The following is a 19,212-nucleotide window of genomic DNA, read 5'->3' as shown; positions in this document are numbered from 1 at the left end:
CTGCGCAGTCCAAGCCAAGTGTGCACAAACACTGGCTAAATCCCTGACATCACAGCACATTAGCATCAAACCGGTTACCGTTTAATGACTCTTCACACCTGTCTTGTGACTGTTCACCAAAAAAAGTCGTTGTGCCCCTCCCGCCAACAAAATGTCAGGCTATAATTCGTGGCTCCATTGTGTGCACTTCCCTCCCCTGGTATTGTTTGTGAGAGCAACATGAGATGGGCCAGCCAGTGGCCATTTATCTTAATGAGAGCAGTTAACTCTGGGCTGAGCTTTGGCTGCCGGCTTCGCGCAAAAAGACACCGATGTGCCCGAGAACGTCCTCTTATTCTCCTTCCCGCTGACTTGATTTCTAGGAATACATCTCGCCCTCTCGTTGAAACCTTAATTAGTTCTAAAGGAGATTAAATTATATGTAATTATTATGATAATATTTTCATTTATTCAAGATAACGGGCCGAATTTAGAGAACACAGTATTTGTCGGGAGAGAGCAATTTGCCTCACACAGTCAAAGCTATCAAGGCGTGAAATCAGGAATCCTGACGGCAACAAAATGTAATCTTTTTCATACAGAGGGGACAATAGAAGGAGCTGCATACTCTAAGTCTCCTTCTCCACTTTAATTAAAACAGCTCACTGAATCTTTTCCTCTCTCATTCCCCCACCTCTCTCTCTCTCTCTCTCTCTCTCTCTCTCTCTCTCTCTCTGTCTCTCTCTCTCTCTCTCTGTCTCTCTCTCTCTCTCTCTGTCTCTCTTAAGTATGGAGGGCCAATTTTATCTCTATGCAGAATCTAGTTATTTCCCTCACACTGAACTTGTCTTAAGCCCTTACCCAGAATCCTTGAATTGCTTTTTCTTGCACATTTTTGTATTTTTTTCTCTCCCTTCCTCTCATCCCTCTTTTATTGAAATGGGGTTGACATAACTAAGAGATTGTGATTTGATTTGGCAGGCTGCAAACGTAAACTACACATTGACAATGGACGGCGACGGGTAGGAAGAGGAACTTGTTTTGGGGTGGACTTAAAGTTCACATAAAAAAAGATGCCCTTTAAAAGTACTTTGAGTGTAACCCAAATGATCGTGTGGCTGGTTACACTTTACATTCATCTGCTCTTTGTGAGAAAAACACACTTTGTTTTTCTCATTTACAGCGTGTGATGTGAAACGTTGTAATATGTTTGTAATAAGTCTGAATTTGTATACAGCACTCCAGTGACTCGTATCGCAGCATTTAAATGAACGCTTTCACTGAACATGCTGCCTTGTGACTTTTCAAAAGAGAGCAATATAGTAAAGGGCGATTAAAAGGACATTCAGACCACATTCACAAATGACTTAATGGAAGAGAGAGTTAGCTGGCGAGAAGTTGGCATTTGGAAACTGGATTGAGGTAAGAATGTGCGTGTTTGATTTTCACCACCAGTCCAGTTAATGAATGCTGCAGTTATGCATTCCAAATGCCTCATTATCTGCATACTGTCGTTTTTGTTTTGCATATATGTTTTTACATCTTACAATAGTCAGGCTACAGAGAGGGTTTTTTAGTTTAAGGTGTCTTGCTGCCACAATGGCATTTAGGACGATTCACAGCCCTGGTTTTCTCCTCATGTGTTGCAGTCACTCCATCACCCCCCTTTTCCTCTCCCCTCCCACCTCTCCTCCCCCCTCCAAGTCTAGCCCGAGGGCAGGTAGGGCATCTCGTTATGGTAGTTGTAGTCCGGGCAAACCTTCTGGACCAGGCGGTAGTCCGTGCTGTAGAAGGAAATGTAGATACAGATGACCTTGAAAGGCTTTGAGCAAATCCAGGACACGTGGCTCTGAATCTGCTCCTGGAAGCAGGTCTTGGACGGGTCGTAGTTGCACAGCGAGGTGCGCTTGCTGCGATCCACCTTCTCATAGTCCACGCGGCAGTTGAAGATCTTTGAGTCCTTAGGGTAGACCACGCTCTGGCGCTCCAGGTCAAACTCCACCGCCTTGACGGGTGGCACCAGGCTGACGGAGATGTTGCCCTGGCCCGTGGAGTTGTGGCGGAAGTAGACGCTGAACGTGCCGTTACCGTGGTCCACAATCTTGCCGGTGATCAGCAGGTTAAGCCTCACCGTCTTGATATTGGAATAGAAGTCTCCCCAGCCGAACATCTTCTTGAACTTGCCGGTCTTAACGATGGGCCGCCGCTTGACCCTGGAGCTGGAGGCGTCGGGTTTGAGCAGGTCGCTCCCCAACATCTCCCAGAACTCCTGCTTAGAAAACTCCTGCTTGGAGAAAGGGACCGGGGAGCGGTAGGGCAGCTCCAGAGAGGTGGTGTTAGCAGCTCTGCTCTTACTGTGAAGCATCCAGCGGCTCAGGGGCGAGAGGGGAGCCTGCCCGCTCAGGAGGCCCACCGTCTTGGAGGAGTCGTCTGAAGAGCTCTTGGGGCTGGAGGAGTCGTCTTCTTGACCCAAGGCCACCTAGAGAGAGGAGGTGGAGGTGGGGATTGAAGAAGAAAATAGAGAGAGAACGTAGGCAGTTATCAGCAAGGTAGAAAATGTGGACAGAAAACAAATTAAAGGCTTAATCGATACTTAATTTACTGTTCACACCTCTAGTGGTAGCAACCGTGACATTCTATCAATGTTATATATATAAATAAATGCTTGAAATTTTGCAGGTATTGCTATTATTACATTCTTTTGTTTACCCCGGCCGTGAGAGAAAATGCTCCTTTATGTCTACTTTTCACAGAGCCGATGTAATTCCCTAAGCTCCCTCGTAATGGGATCGTATGCGTCCTTCGAGACCAGAGGGATCAAAGAACAGATTCAAACAGAAAATCCACACCAAAACTGAATTCACATAAAGTGCGTTACTCCTATGGTCTTGGGCAGTTTAATCAATATTTGTGAGGGCGGACAATTTTCTACAGAGTCTATAATCCTGTAAAACACTAAAGCTCTGTCATTACGAAATGCTTTCTAAGGTTGTTTCTCAGACAACAGAGGTTGGAGGTTGATTTATGTACTCATAAAGTGTCTGGATGAACCATTTCTACATTCCCTAAACATCATCCATGGTGCCATATCAATGTTTCATCTCATTTTCAGTCAAATTAAGTCACATAAGGTCACTTGAAGATCATCTAATTGGAGAGAAATTGTTCCTGTATACAATCTTAAAGGAAGAAACTCAAAGTAGAGAGCAGACTAAGCCGTGTTGTGAGCTTTTGCTTCTTTAGCACTGCGGTGTGAGGCTGAAAAACAGGGGAAACTATTATTGCCTCGAAAGATTTGGTCGGAGGATCAAAGTGTTTGTGGAAGGGGAGGTGGGCAAGCGGGCGACCGAAGAATAAAGTGTAATGTCCAATTAAGACTTTTTTAATTAAAGAAAATAATCTGTATCGGCACACACACAAAGCTGTCAGATGTTAACATCAGCTAAGGGGAGGGGAGGGGGAGGGGGAGGGAGATAAGACAGTGCTGCTGTGCTCAGCAGTAGATTTGTGTGTGAATGTAAGAGCAAAGTAATGGGTAATTATTTAACGGTAATGATCTATGATCTATTAAAGGTAGCTTCTGTCTGATGCGCTATAGAAGTTAACAGCATTATTGTGTCCTTTGGCTACGGCAGGGGAGGACACACACAACACACATGCGTCGTTTCTTGAATTTTGAGTTGTAAACGTGAACAATAAGTGATGCAAATGCGGGATAAGTTTGTGTGTGTGTGCGCTCTACCCGCAGAGATTTTAAGATGATGCATAATTCATGCACTCCTGTCTTGTGCTCTGATCCATCTACTGTCTTGACTGCAAGGGCTTCCTTATACAGGGCTTAGTCAGGATTATTAAGTCTGACTCATTTTCATTCCATTTTATGCAGGGTTTTCAATCCGGCTCAGATTTGTTCACTTGCGTTGCAGTCAGTCAGCGGTATTGATTGTCTGTCTCTAAAAACATGTATTTCCTTTCATAACAACGTGTATCGCATTTCAACTGCCTTTGCGAGGATTCCCGCTGATGTGGTTGTGGTCTGGGGTTTTGGACTCAGCTGAGAGGACCCCCCTCTTCCTCTAATCTGGCCCTATTACCATGAGGGTGTTAGAAGCCAGGCGCCCTCTTCCTCTAGTTACCTGTCTGCTGCTACGCTACACTGCCGCTCAGATCCTTCAGTCTCCCCACAGGGGCCGATAACTGCCTCGACGAATATTCCTTCCTCTTGAATCAGATAGTTCTCATGGCTTCTTTGAGAATCCCAAAGTCATTAATTATGAACAAAACAAATTGGATAAGATGAAGACATATTGTTTTTAATCTTTTCAGAGTGGTTTTTTTTTTCAAACGGGGGAGTTGAGGCCGGGCAGGATGACTTTGATGACAAATACACCATTCCCCACAGATCTTATTGAAGGACTAGTTTGTGTTTGATTTCTCTTCGCAGCACAGAGGCTAGCACTCTGCCTGCCTCTCCCGATAACACTTAAGAATCCCTGCGGTGTCCATCAAAAAGGCCCTTTAGGGTTCTTGAAAAATCTGTCACTTTTGATTTCTATAAAACTGCCCCTTGCTTTTAAGATCCTGATCATTTTGCCAACACCGCCGCTTGTCTAGAGTGACTCTCAGATGGCGCCAACACTCGTATCTGCGCAAAAACATATTGCAGAAACCTATGCAGTAGCTTACATATTGAGCAAGGCATGCCTCCCTCTCTTTTGCACAGTCTTCATTCGAACGCCTGAGAGGCCAGGCTGCAGTAGGGGGGATGAAGTGAGCCGTGTGCTTTTGTTGAACAGAAGATTGAAGTGTCTGGCAATGTTGGAGGTGTCCGATTCAGTGTGCAGCATCATTGTCAAAGACACATTTTTAAATGGGCTTAATGTGGCTCGGAAAAAAAAGAACTGAAAGCTGAGCCAGAGCTGCAATTATTATTGCAGTGAGAGAGCACATGCTGTTGTCCACACCTCCGCGATGCTAAATGCAGTTGTGGTTTAATTTCTGCAGGTGAATAAAGTGTAGTATCACTTTTAAGATACTTTTTGCCGGTTTTCAAACCCGTGGAGATCTAGTGGACAGTCAATGCATCTCTGAGGTCGCAGAGGTCACATGTTCTACTGCTGCACATAAGTTATTTTTCATCATTAAATATTAGAACAATCACTAGTTTTACACTCCACTCTGAAAAACTGCATACTGCTACAACTCTCTCGCCACTCTGCATTTTACTGGGGAAGTATATGAGGTGTAAGATTTAACTATCATCATGCTTCTCTCCTTCCACTTGTGCAATGTAAGCAAGTTGAGATGGCGTATAGGAAAACCCCGCGTTCACTGTTGTTTTCACAATGTTACAAGATGAATGCATTGCTTCACTGTGGTGGAATATTCTCACATTTAAGCATGCACACCTCAACATTGTTTTGTTAACAGTTGAGCACTAATGTGGTGTGCCTTGGGTATTTATACCACCCACTTGCTTTCATATTTAAAACACAGTACAAGAAGTCATCCTTTGACGATGCACCTCAAATAATATCTATTTTTTCAGTTACCCATGTTGTTGCATTAAAAAGGTGTTTTGTTGGGTTTAAAACATTTTGTGTTTCAACAATTACTGCTTTAATGTCAAAGGTTTACTGTTCACTCTGCCATACTAAAATATGCACCAACTACGTCGTGTAACATCATAAAATGTTGCTTTTAAAAGTCCAGAAGTTACTTTCAGACTAAGTTAGTTTCATGAAGCTTGGCAAGATGTATCCCCGCTTTAAGTACTGTAGGCAAAGTGTGGGCGATGGGCAATCAGGTCTTAGTGAGGGGGCGGAAGTTCGGGTGATTTTGTCATTTGTCATGTGCGCTAAGTGAGTCAGTGAAACGGCTGGAGAGGATGGGAGGTGGCTGTAGGCTCCGTCGCTGTGGTAATTGTGAGTCATTCAGCCTCAGTGAGCGCAGGCCCCAGGCCTCTCTCCCAGCAGGGAGTGTGGGGAGGGGAGCGATCCTCACAAGCCTGCCAGCTCCACAGGCAATAATCAGCCTGTTACAGTGACAGGTATACCGTTTTTAACCCCTTTTCCCCTGGTGACAGAGGCACACTACGGCCACAATGCAGCAGAGAGATCAGGGAGCCACTTAGCCCAAACCAGTGCCAAAACTCTCTCACAGCAGCAGCGGAGAGGCGACAGACCAGTGTGTCAACCAAAGGATGTTGTTCCAAGATTAGACTCCCACTTCAGTTTGATCATTCAGACGATACTGGTTTCATTTGAATGAAGGTTGCAGACATCCCTCCAAGAGCTGCACACTTTTTACTTCAAAGAGGTGGAGACTGGAGCTAAAACAATTATTGAATAGTCAATCAAAAACTATTTTGATCGATGATTCATTGTTGAAGTAATTTTTCTGGCAAAAAGAAAATGAGAACTTGCTGTTCGTCCCCTTTTTGTATAATTGTTAATCAAATTTATTCGGGTTTCAGATGGTTGATTGAACAAAACAAGCAATTTGATAACCTTGGGCCTTACAACATTTTAATTAAATAGACCAAATCATTAATTAATGAAAGCATCATTTAACAGTACTTTAAAAAAATAACAATGGATAAAATCACCATGCTCATTGTGAAAGTCCTTCAAAGTGATGAACCGACAGAGAATCATCACCTGACTTTGCAGTTTCCCTCAGAGCGATTGAGTCTCAGCTCGTTAGTTTTTTTGGCCCAAAGCTTTGCTGATTCGGTTCAGTTGCACCGCTCTTATAGCGTCGAAAAAGTTAATAACTGGTGAACATAGTGGAGCAATAAGCAGCTAAAGAGACAGATATTTCCTTCGGGAGTTGGTAGAGACCAAACTAGAGCTAAAAAGAGAGTGAATATTGGATTTACATCAGGTGGCCAAAAACACGACTCCAAATGAATTATGTTGCTCTGTAAATAGACAACCGTTTGTTCAAAAGTTCAGTGTATTTACTTAAAAGGTGACATTCTATTCACAACTCGTTTGCGCTGCCCCCAAGTGGTCAAAAACCCAGTTTTTGCAGATTTATAAAGGATTTTGACTTTTACATTGTTGTAGTCGTGTATTAATGGAGTAATGGATCAAATATTTATTTCACCAGTGTACATAATACATGAAAATGTGCAGTCTTGACAATGCTGCCCCCAAGTTATTGCAGATTGAGGCCTAATTACCAAGAAAATAAACCGTAGATGAACAGTAATTTCAGCTCGAATAGAGACAGAGGTGCAAGGTTCTGTTTTTTTCTTTCTTTGTTACTGATATTTCTATTTTTATTGTCTTTATCACCTCTTTACTGTTACACATGTATCACAATAAGCACTGATTCGGTCAATGGCCGGTAAAAAGACATCTAGATATGAAGATTAAAAATAGATTTTGTGTGTGACAATATTTAAATGTTTAGGTCATCATTAGGTCATGTAGCAGGTTACATGACATACAATTCAACATTTATTTAAGCTTCAGACTATTCCGATTATTAGAAACATGCTTACTAGACCGTGTACTGTATGTATCTCTTTGGTGTGATGTTTGTTCTGAGTTTGAAATTGTATTTTTATGGATTTGTAATCTGGATTAAAGTAAATGAACTGATTAATACAGAGGAATCTTCCTGGGGAGCCACCCAGCGGGGCTGAAAGCATGTGCTTGTCATGGGGATCTGACAAGTTCAATAAGCACTCTTTCTTTGGCTGTTGAATTGAACATTTTCTTCATCTATAATATGACATCAATTTTTAATTAAAGACCCAGGCAGCTCAGATTTCTTAAGTGTTCGTCAATGCTTTATTCTTTTTTTTTTCTCTCTGTCTGCTCTCCCTGTTTCCAGATCCAATATGCTCACTGCAGGAGACTTCTCTGTTACATGATTAAAGTCTGAAAATGGCTGTGCCCTTATAACTAATTATTCTTCTGGCTAGTGTAGATCCAAGAAGAGGTGAGGGAGGGAAAGGTAATTTCACAAGAAACAAGCCATTTGACTCTTAATGAATAATTTACTCCAGCTTCTTGGGGGTCACTGGAGCTTAGATCTGCAGTCGGTGAACAAACTCTCGACACTGAATCTTTTTATTCTAAACTCTTGTCCCGATCTATTCTTTCATCCTCCACCCGCTTTCCCGGCTGATTTTGGACAGGTTCGGTTGTGTGGTCCCAGTGGAGTTGGGCTCATTTTGTATGCTCGGAGAGAAGCCGGGCTCTGAATTGACTATCAAACTTTTTACATTAACAGGATATTGACAAGTTGGCGGTGCAAGGAGGGAGCAGAGGGGACTCTTCCTCCCCAGGTTCTCCTCAATTTGGCTCCAGGGAGCAGGAAACAAAGCCTGCACTGATGGGGCAGAGCTGATTAAAGCGCCGCTACATCATTCACACCTGTCTAGTAAAAGCTGGAAGGACGCTGCCATTGTCTAATGGAGGTTCAGGTATGAGAAGCTTCAATTGAGTGCCGTCTTATCAAGGCCGGTTGTCTGACTTAATGCTCCAGTCTGTCTGTTGGATTTTGACACGTAGAACTTGAAAGCACGAATACCTGAACAGTTACAAGTTTCAATCCCCAGCAAAAAATGCAACAAAAGCGTAACTGTGTGAACAGATTAACGTTGAAAGTAGCACTGAAGGGGCGTTACTGGACACCTTTAAATATGGATGTGGTTGACAGATGTGTTCACATTTGTATGGTGAAGACGAATGCAAAGCATAGGTTTGAAGCTCTGCTTAGCTTTGCAGGTTGCAACATGATAGGACTGCACAGCTCTGACAACAGCAAAGCACCAAACCAACGCAGCAATCTGCTTCTTTAGCTGAAGTCTAACTTTTTTTTTTCTGTTTAGCAGCATTCTCTAACGGACAACACCAAATGTGAGCAGGGAAGTGAAATCTGATCACAAGTGCTTACTTGTGAAACATTTGACACGCATCCTGACAACAGGTGTGAACCGCAGTCCTTCTCGTCTGCATTAGGGCGTCACCGGAGGAAACGACATTGTTCGAGCTCTTAAAAACAACCCATGTGTTAAGTGACAAGTGACCTCCAGCACTAACTGCCCTCTCCATAAAGATGATGGCAATTTTTCTAATTCAGTAACCGAATGTTGTGTGCTGTTGTTATCCTGCCACTAAAATGACGCAATTGGGAATGGATGTTTGGACCAACACAGAATGTGACTTTGACGCTGCATACTGTGGTCATCCTGTGTCTCCCTCCAAGAGTCAATGTTGGTTTCTTTTAACCATGAACGCAATCTTTCCTAAACATTAACCAGGCTGTTCTCATCCAGCATTTGTATCTATACCTACGAAAAAGAGTGCGCCCTAATTCGTAGATATCCCACGAAATGATACATTGCATTAACCGAACAGCTAATGTTGCCTAAACCTAACCAAGACCTTTACTACACAGGTAACAGTGTGGTGAACATGTTACTTTTTAATGAACTGACAAAAAGATCTGTTTGCGCTTAAGGTCAGCGAACCTTTCCAAATAAATAGAAAACACTACAGCTCCTCAGAGGGTGACTGTGTGTATGAATGCTGGATGAATAAAGGTTGCGATAATTGCTGTCCTATATTCTCAATTCAATTCAGAAATTACTCTGCAACAAAGAAATAAATGTTTGTATTATGCATTTATCGTACTTGAAACAGTACTTCTTTCAAGCTTGGCCAAATCCCTTATGCTGTGCGCTGCTTTAATTGGAAACCCCCCAAAAGACCCTCAGCGGGCCTTGTCTGGACATGTGCACCACTCTGACCCTGAAAATCACTGTACCATCACTGGGCAACACGCTGGTGAGCTGCACACTACATGTTCATTCATGCAGAACAGACTGTTTACAGATTGTGAGAGAATATAAATGGGCTCTTGCTCCCCGGCCTCATCCTGATGTGGTATCCAGCGGCTCCAGTCACACCACGATGAGGTCAGTATGATCCTCAGAGCCTGCGGCATCAGAAAAGCCTGAGTTTCCTTCGGTGTTAAACTGCACTGACAGCCTGATGCCCCCCCCCCCTTCAAATAAACCCACGTCCCCTAATCCCACAGCGCCCTTTCTAATATTGTTTGGATGCCTACTTGAAAAGATGGAAATGTCTTTCTATATTGACACTTTCCATAACATTACCACAACGCAGTAAAACTACTTTATTGTCAGTTACAGCAGAAGCTCTCTGAAATTAAAACGTCTGTTATGGATTTTCCCACCCTTAGTTATTCCTTCATGTGAAAGTCAAGCGCATCTTTATCTGGATCCCCTGGGAGTTATACCCACTCATTCTACCCAAGGCGACGAATCATTTTTCTTTAAGCTGTGCACTGTAATCCACCCTCCACTATCCGAACCAGCAGACAAACCTACAGATAGTCTTCCAGGATCTGCTCTCCCTCCCCTGCAGTCTCCCAGAGAGCAATGCCACAATAGATTGTGCTGGTTTTGAGCAGACAACGTGTTCCTGTCTCAGGACAGCTCGGCGCTTCACTTTGAAGGGCTGTCAGTGTGTCAGGGAGCATGCTTTCCTCTCTGTCCGTCTCTCTCAGACTCTTTCTGTCTCTCTCTCTGTCTGTGGGGCTGCTGGGAGCCTGAGGGGGAAGAAGGGGAGGTGTGTGTGTGTGTCTGTGGGGGGGGGGAGACAGGCGTTCCCCTGCCGGCTTCCTCGGCGGGTGGTCAGGAGGGAAGGGGTGCACCTCTGGGGTCACTCTTGCTGTGGTTGTGCATAACTCAAGCTGTTTTACACCACAGGAGGCCACGAGGTTGTCCATTATAACACCAGCAGCCCTGCTCATTCGCCGCTTCGTCGTGTTTATGTGTTGTTTTTATGATTGCTCAATGTTGGGTTGTTTATTTGATCAATATGAAAAAAGAAATCAACGTAAAAAAAAAAAGTGAAATAGCATAAAACCCAATCATACAGGTACACCAGATATGCTGGCAGAGCCCAAACAAGCTAAGGGGCCAATTATGTGGCTTTACGTCCAATTTAAGGAGTCAAACAACAATCATGCAGATATCTGTGAAAACCAAATAAAGCTTATGTGGAAGTCTCGGTCTCAGCTCACTATGGGCGTTCATTCCAAGTTGAACCAACCAGATTTTTCCACGATCTCCCTCAGCCAATCATATCGTTGCTGTCAAATTAGGAATTTTCCTCTCTGCAGCTGTCAGTTGTCATGTCAGTACGAACCGATGCGTCCATCCTCCTCCATCATATCCCATCATCAGATCTTCATCCAACTCCCTTCACCGCCACCACCAGTGTCTCGACTAGACTACGTCACGGTCTATTCATCTTATCATGCACCATGTAATGAATTATTGTCCACTCTACATCACGTCTCTGCTGAGTGAAATTCTTTCATAAATGTAGGTCCACAATAAAAGGGTACAAGCAGTTGGCATTCATAAATGTCATGGCCGAAGCTGAGTGTTTTTGAAATGATAATGTATAAACTGAACAATGCGCAGTTTGAGGAATTCATAAAACAATGCCGATGGCAGAACTGGTACAATGGCTATGCAATCAAGAACTATTTTTAATATCTATATATCTAAATAACTGACGATTACTTTCTCGATTAATTTAGATTTATCTCTAAAATGTGCAGTATTCTTTTTTCTTGTTTTGTCCCACTTACAGTCTAATACCTAAAGATAACAGGACAAAGGACAAAAAAACACATTTTGAGAAGCTGGAAGAGGACATTTTTGTTTGAAAAATTACTGAAACGGTTAATCAAAATAGTTGCTGAAATACATTATGTTGAGTGACTATCGACTAATCATTGCTGCGCTATAAATGGGCACCATTGTGGTTACTGTATCATACACAAGATAAAACTATAAGACATTTACTGCAATTGTTATAACAATGGCTAACAAAATTACTGTGCTACTCATGAAGAAGATGCCATGACGTCATAACCGTCCCTCTCAAATCACCCCCTTATGGGGGAAAGAAGGGGACAGATGTCGTCAGCACAATTAACTGCCCACTGTGGTTCTGCAGCCCAATTCTCCCTTATGATAGAAATGTTACAATTGTGAATGAGTTTTGGGTTTCCTGCACCTGTGTGGGACGTGAGGTGGAGAGTGGAAGCTTATGAGCTCTGACATGCAGATTGCAACAGCGATGGCAAAGAGGCAGACTCAAGAGAGCGAGAAAGCCCAAAACAAAACAAAAAAACACTCACATTTGTGTCTGCGTGCAATATCAGACAGTGAGTTTTTTCTATTTGTTTACTCAGGATTAAGGTGGTATTTCTGCTTCACCGGGGATGTATGTGGGTGGACAAGGTCCGCCACCCTGCCAGGAGGACAGGTACCCTAAGAAGCATGAATCTAAGGCTTTGTGACTGGCCAAAACGAAGAGATGAGGTTAGAATTAGCGCAGGGCAGCCGCTGGTTTTTACACTCAAATACTCAGGTGTGCACAGTGTGTGTTTGTGCATTGTTGCGCCGTGCTGTCTGGTGGAGTTTCCAGACAAACTACAGGCACTTTTGCTTCGATTGTGCCTTTTGTTGTCTCAGTCGTTGAACTGCTATGTTATGATTCAAGTGTCCCATTGCTGTGGTGCTCTCTGTACAGCCTGATCACAATGCCCTCTTTGTCATGAAAGGAATTTTGGCTCTGTGAGGCTTTCAATGTAAGCGTTTGTATTTAATTGACGTATTAAATAAGTGCTTGTTTCCTTGCTGATGGCAATGTCAAATAGAGGGTGAAGGTAAAGGTGGAAAACATACTGAAACAGCGCTGGATCCTTGTTTGCAAATTCATACAAGTGTAATGTTTTCTTTATATATTCAAACTACCTCCATGCACAGAAACCTTGGTCTATATACAAATGTCTTCATTGAAATTCAATCTGCAAAAACCAACATTCTGTTCGGGGCTCCGGAGGTGAAATTCAGCTATCGGGCACGATGGTCAGCGTCTGCATGTGCACTGAAAGCAATCAGAGGGAGTATAAAGCCGTCCTGTCTCTCATGGCCACAGAGAGGCTACCTGTGTGAAAGAGCAGCTGTGAGCTCACCATGAGGATATATGAAGAGCCGAGCGCCTGCATCCCCAGCGATCTTCATCTACACACGAAGGTTACAGCACATGCAAGGTCAGAATTCTACAATTAATAAGCTCTTTTGATGTATTAGGCGCAAACATTTGTGTCTCCTTGTAGAGTGCTGAGTGAAAGTATAAATATGTTTAAAACATTTTACCTATTTGAAATGACCAGACTGAGGTTGATTAAGAATGAATATTTGCTTCTCGGAAAAGTGGTGTGATTTTGGAGTAATTGCAGGGGAGAGGGAGTTCACTGGTGCAGTCGGGTTCAATGCCCTGTTCTGTTGCACTTCATTCTTCTATTGGTTGTGATTTAGATTGTTGACCTCAGCCCTCCCAGATTTCAGCAGCTGGCGTGTGGATTCAGATTGTAAACCTTGTGCTGTGAACGGTTCAGCCATACTGCTGCAGTTGTAATTATACGTGGATTAAGTGCATTTTCTTGGATGCTTTTGTGCAAAGGGAAGAAGGAATCTGTGATGACTGTCAATGAGGTGTATAAACCTCTGAGGCAGATTTTTTAACTTATTCCTTTTTTTAGCTCTTTATCCACGCCTCCTCTCACTTCCCTCATCACCACTCTTTAGTGTACCTGCTCTATTTTCAATGTGTCAAAGTCTCTCCTATAACATTCCTCTGCATATTGTGTGAGCTCAGTTCACCTTTCATCTGCTGCATCTGTTCATTGATATATTGCCCTTAAAAAGACTGCAACTTTTACATGAGAACTAAAACTGATCATTTCTGATAATTGATTTATCATTTAGGTGAACTTTCTAGCAAAAATCAAACATTTGATATTATTTGATATTCCAGCTTGTTAAATGTGACGCTTTCTGATGAGCACTTTTCACAATGTTATGACATTTTATACACCAAACGATGAGCCATTCATTATTAAATGAAAAAGCGGATGAATTGGTCATGAATATAAGCGTCGATTGCAGCTATATTTAACATCTTGGCTCTGCTTAACGAACAACTGGCCGCGAGTGAACACTAAATTTCAAACTATCCTCCTAAGTATCCCACAGATTATTATTATCCTGATATATGCATATTAGCCACTTAGTTCGCTAAAAAAATCCAGTCAGCTTGCCGAACACCACAGAAGAAAAATAACTCTAACCGCTGCCAAAAATAAACATCATTTCTCAAGCAGTCAATTATGCAACTGAGATGGTTTATATTATTCACAACCCCTCCATTCAAATACAGAGAATAATTAACATTTGAGACACATCATTCATCACATAAACAACAACTGGAGTGGCACCTTGTGTTAATTGTCGTCTATATTAGCAGTCATTTGGTAAAGGCCCCTCGAGACCCAAACCCTCTCTGGGAATTGCGGAGCTATTACAACAGAAAATCATCCAAATCGAATTTTAATGCATAGTAGGCTTATACGATTATTAATCACGAAGCTGTTGCATAGTAAAAAGTTACTTCATTTATTAATTGCTCCATAATTTATCAATGTCACAGGGCTAATGAATTACCCAAGATCTCCTGCTGAGGGACGTCATGTACGTTTTTCATAAATACATGGTCTGGAAAGGGAGGAAAAGGCCCAATTATATTATCATTATCATTAGCCGCAGACCTTTTGGGTTACAATAGGCTGTAGCCCTGCAGCTCCCAGAACCAAGACAACACAAGAGCCAGTGTTAAGCCTATTATCCCACACTCTTGTATCTAGTTATACAATGGCTGAAAAGGCACTCATCCCCCAAATTTTAAGTCACCGTGTGGTCTCTTTTCTCGCAGATCTGTTGAAACTGTCTCCCGACTAAATACATCTGTGTGTTTAGTCTTTTACAAGACCTGTCTGTCAGACCTCAAATCACCAAAAGGCCCATTTGCTTCCCTGTGAGCACCTGAATACTTTAATATGAAAACCACAAGGTCATCCTTTCAGGGATGCTGACACAAACGGATGCATCGAACAAGCACTCAACCACACTTGAATATTTCCACTGCACAGACATTATTTTTTGGTATTATTATTTTTTGGGGATCTTGCTCATTTCCTGGGCCCTGTAATACTCAGCCCAGGGGTTTCCGAGCAGAAGGGTGTTCAAGTTTTCTCATGTGAATCAAGAGCTGATTTCTCATTAAAGGCTGCTTTTTAATAAATCTTGCGAGCGTACATGAAAGGAGGAGTGGGTGATCCAAATTTGATAGTGTGGTTATATAATGCTCGAGATATTCATTCAGACTGCAGAGCAGTTCAGGTTTACACATCTGGTGTTATAGGTCAGCGGAGGTCCTTAGGGAAGAACACGACGTATTTAGGTTAGGTTTTTAGTATTACCTAATTTATTATTAAGTTAGCACAATAGAGAATAGAGGTTTTGATGCGAATTTTCATTCGGTTCAAAGTTATCTCTCCACCCACAGTGTAAATCCTGTATTTAACCATATCTAACAAGACGGTGAGTCTTCAGAATAAAGACTTAACTAAGAAGAGCAGCTTGCCTTATCTTAATGAAGTAGTACTCCATCCTCTCTGTCTTATAGATCCTAGTAAGTCTCATGCAGTATAACCACATGTGCATTACTCTACAACCTTATGGTTGCACTGTTTGCTACAAATACATCTGCTGAAAAATATTTTGTGTCTAAGTTCTTTATTTTAAGCCAGATGGCGCACACAAGTTGTGTGTATTGAAGTGCACTCAATGCATACCTCAAACTGGTGAAAAGCTTTAACATTTTTTTATTTTGCTTCTTTTCTTGCTTTAGAAAAAAAGCTGGAAACACCTGCCTGCAGTTTAATTCACTTTCCGTGTAATTATTTAGGTGGAATTTGTGACTATCGTGTGCAGTGATGCCTTCAAGTCACCCACACATGTAGACTGAATATTGGGTTAAAAGGCTGATGTGGCTCTAAATCACGCACACTGTAGATACAACGGCGGCATGGTGCGCTTAAGCGCTGCCAGTATAAGTATCCGCCGGGAATAGTGATAGCGCACCCGCCGTACCTGAGCCGAGCAGGGTCAACGTAAATGTGACTTACTTCATAATTATAAGTTAGTGCGAAAATAGCACAAAACATCAGCACACATGCGTTTGGAAGCAGCGAATATAAGCACAGCAGTCGAGAATTATCTCTGCATCTCTGCAAGAAACGCAAATGACCTGCACGTCTGGTGATGTATCATTTTGACCAACATCGTCTCAGCTCTCGGTTACCGTTTTCACATGTTTGTCAGCAGAATTTTAGTACACTTATATTCTCTAGTTTGTAAGTTTATGGTGCAAATGGGGGTGCAGGCACCTCGCCGTTCCTCGTGACGCAGGTAGGCTACGAGGTGTTACATGGTTGATAAAAGGTAAATCGGAGCAAGACGCGTAAAGACTACAGTGTGACTTTTTCCCCACTCCCACTCTTTCCTTACCAAACAAGCGGTTCCGTTTAGAAGGAGCAGGATGAAGCCGTGGTTGGGACGCATCATTCCGGCGCGTAAAACCCACAGCTCCCCCTCCCCGGTAGCAAATATACAAAAAAATGTAAAACAAAACTCCCGCACACGGGCTTTTCCTCCTTCAGGAAGATGTTCTTCCTCCGGCACCGGATCCCTCTCGGCTGACGCACGGTCCCATGTCCAAGGCAGAGCTCAACTGCAGCTTCCACAAACCTAAAACACCGGTGGAAACCACTTGGAGTCCCCCCTTTTTGCCTTTTTTTTTTTTTTTTCTTTTTTTTTACCAATCCCGGGTTTGAGTCAAATTAGTTGTGGTATGAGAAATCCATGAATGTGCGGTAGGCTGTTATCATCCATGCAAACAAACAAATATATCCCAGCTCAGAGTGAAATGGGTTGACTTGGAGGTGAGTAGATGCTATCTGGTCATTGGTGCCAGTGGAGATCCAGGAGTGATGGAGCTGCAGCCTCCTGCAGAAACTGAGCGATGCTGAGACTGGCAAGAGAGAACACACGTTTTAACAGTTTCTACTCCCTCTCTCTCTCTCTCTCTCTCTCTCTCCCTCTCTCCTTGTGTGCCTCTCTCCTCTTTTCTCGCTATGAAATCTCTTCTCTCTCTCCCCCCCCCTTTTCTCTCTCTTTCCCCCCTCCCTTATCTCTATCTCTCTCCACCTATACCCAGCATCTCCCTCCTTCTCTCTTTCAGCCACTTTCTCTGATCCACTCAATTCATTCTGCGTACAATCAAGAAAAAAAAAATTAGAATCAATAACCAGTAGCTACACAACAATAAACATCTGTTCCACTTGTATGAGGGCATCTGCCTCTATTTTCCAATCCCTAACCAATATATCTGACATCATTTTTGTTCAGTCTGCCTCACTAATCCTCTGACAACATTGTAGGCATTTCTCATCCCCAAGCCTGTCATTAAGTATAATCATCACGATGGGCGGGTGAAAATCATTGATTGGGAAAGACTGGATGCGTTTTGCTTGTCACAACAGCACAGAACTCCTGTCTCATGTGGTAGCTGAGGATGTTGAAGCTGCAGCGACAGGAATTTGTCACAAAGCCTGAGTCTCACTCTAGCATTGTTTGTCCTCCCCACAGGTCGGCCTGTGAATCCGGAGCCCCGCCGAAGAGTATCGACGTTCCCTGTGAGCCCCGATGAACCAGTGACCGTCACCCCAGTGGGGTCTGATTGATAAAGACTTCCCCCAATAGCACACAGTTCATTAGGAGCAGGTTAATGGAGTGAAATGCAAGATATCTCTACGCAGGTCCCCTGGCTCCCTACAGCTCCATTTCTGCTTAATTAGACTCATAGATGAGTTTCTCTCGCTCCGTCCATCTTGCTGAGTCTTTCCATTTGCTCTTCTTCCTCTGTAGCCTCCTCTTCAGTCCGACAACCACCGCAGAAGAAGACCTGGTCTGTATCTGTCTGTCACCAGGTCAGACCCTTTTCTATCAGTGTTGTTTTGTCTCGGATCAGCACATCTTAAACCCTTTGATCTGGTGCTTTTTCTGCACCTGCTAATAATGCATGGGGTGTTATCTGCTGGCCCTTGTGTGAAAGGGTTAATTGATCTCAGTTCAGGGGTTAATTGGCTCGAAGGGGCCTAACGCTGAGGGACCTGACCCCCTGGAGGTGCAAGGTCAGGGCTGAGGGGGGTCACCATGAGATGAGGCCCTGTCAGTCCAGTGTGACTAAGACATCAAAGAGTATGGCTGCAGGGAAGTCTTCAAGACGGCTGCTCTCTCCCACCCAACTGACTGTGTGCACACATACAGATTCACTGCTCATTATGATGCAGGAGATGCTGATGAAAGATGGGAATGAGCTCATCGACTTAGGAGGTTGCTTGATCTCTCTCTCTCTCTCTCTTTCTTTCTTTTTTATTAGATTATTTCAGAAGCTAAACGTGTCTCTGTATAATGCGAGCCAGCCTCTTCAGTTGCCCGGGGTATCAGGGAGCTCTCTGGGAGAGGAAACAGCAAACCCATAAAGGGAGATCCGCTCCCCGGCCCACAATCTGAAGAAACAGCAACTACAATAAAACGCCTTTTAAAACGGAGCACGTTCATTCATACACACACTTTCACTCCCGCACATAATTATAGGGCCATAACTCAGTCTGTATACTCTCTGGGGAGGAGCCAGACAAGCGGCAGCTATTTTTTACTCACTTGAAGAAAGAAAAAAGGCTGTGTGCTAAGATACCCATCATTTGACACCCAGGATCGACTTATCTTATAATGTTGTTTCACAGAAGACTCGTCAGCATGACAAATAGGAATGCATGTTTGTGTATTTTCTTTTTATTTCCGCTTTCCTGCCAAACTCCCAACAATTGTGCTCAATCATTGCATTGCTCGACACGTAATCCTATTTCACAGTGTAATTCAGTTTGAATGAGGAGCTGCAGGCAACAGACAGCCCGGTGAGATGTCAGAGACCTGGACTGCAGGGTTCATAGATGAGTATTGGCTGCCCTCTTGTGTTTTCTTGTCTGTTCTGCAGCCCCAGAATGGAGGCACAGCTTCCGAAGCGGTGGTAGTAATGGGTGACGGAGGTTCTTTAAAGGGTCAGTTTCACCCAAATGTCAAATAGCCCAAGTGGTATATTAAGTGTGCAGAGTTTTGGGTTTTATTTGTTCGGGTTTTGAGATATCCGGCGCTGTGATTTTTTTTCTGCTACCCCTAAGCAAAGGAAGTGGATTTAGTTT

At 43.2% G+C, this 19,212-nt stretch overlaps 1 protein-coding gene across 1 annotated transcript; it reads right to left on the bottom strand.

Annotated features, from left to right (window-relative positions):
* Window positions 1–1,684: 1,684 nt before the first annotated feature.
* LOC306709824 (neurexophilin-1) lies at window positions 1,685–16,513 on the bottom strand (the record flags this gene model as incomplete). The annotated part of the gene is made up of 2 exons (XM_079178121.1): window positions 1,685–2,458; window positions 16,457–16,513. The coding sequence occupies 2 exons, from the start codon at window positions 16,511–16,513 to the stop codon at window positions 1,685–1,687; spliced, it is 831 nt and encodes a 276-aa protein (XP_079034247.1).
* Between the last annotated feature and the right edge of the window lie 2,699 nt (window positions 16,514–19,212).

The sequence above is a fragment of the Pholis gunnellus genome (assembly GCF_910591455.1).
Source record: "Pholis gunnellus genome assembly, chromosome: 17".
NCBI classification, from domain to species: Eukaryota; Metazoa; Chordata; class Actinopteri; order Perciformes; family Pholidae; genus Pholis; species Pholis gunnellus.
Note: the sequence above shows the minus strand (reverse complement) of the source record. Positions and strands in the feature narration are given on the sequence as shown.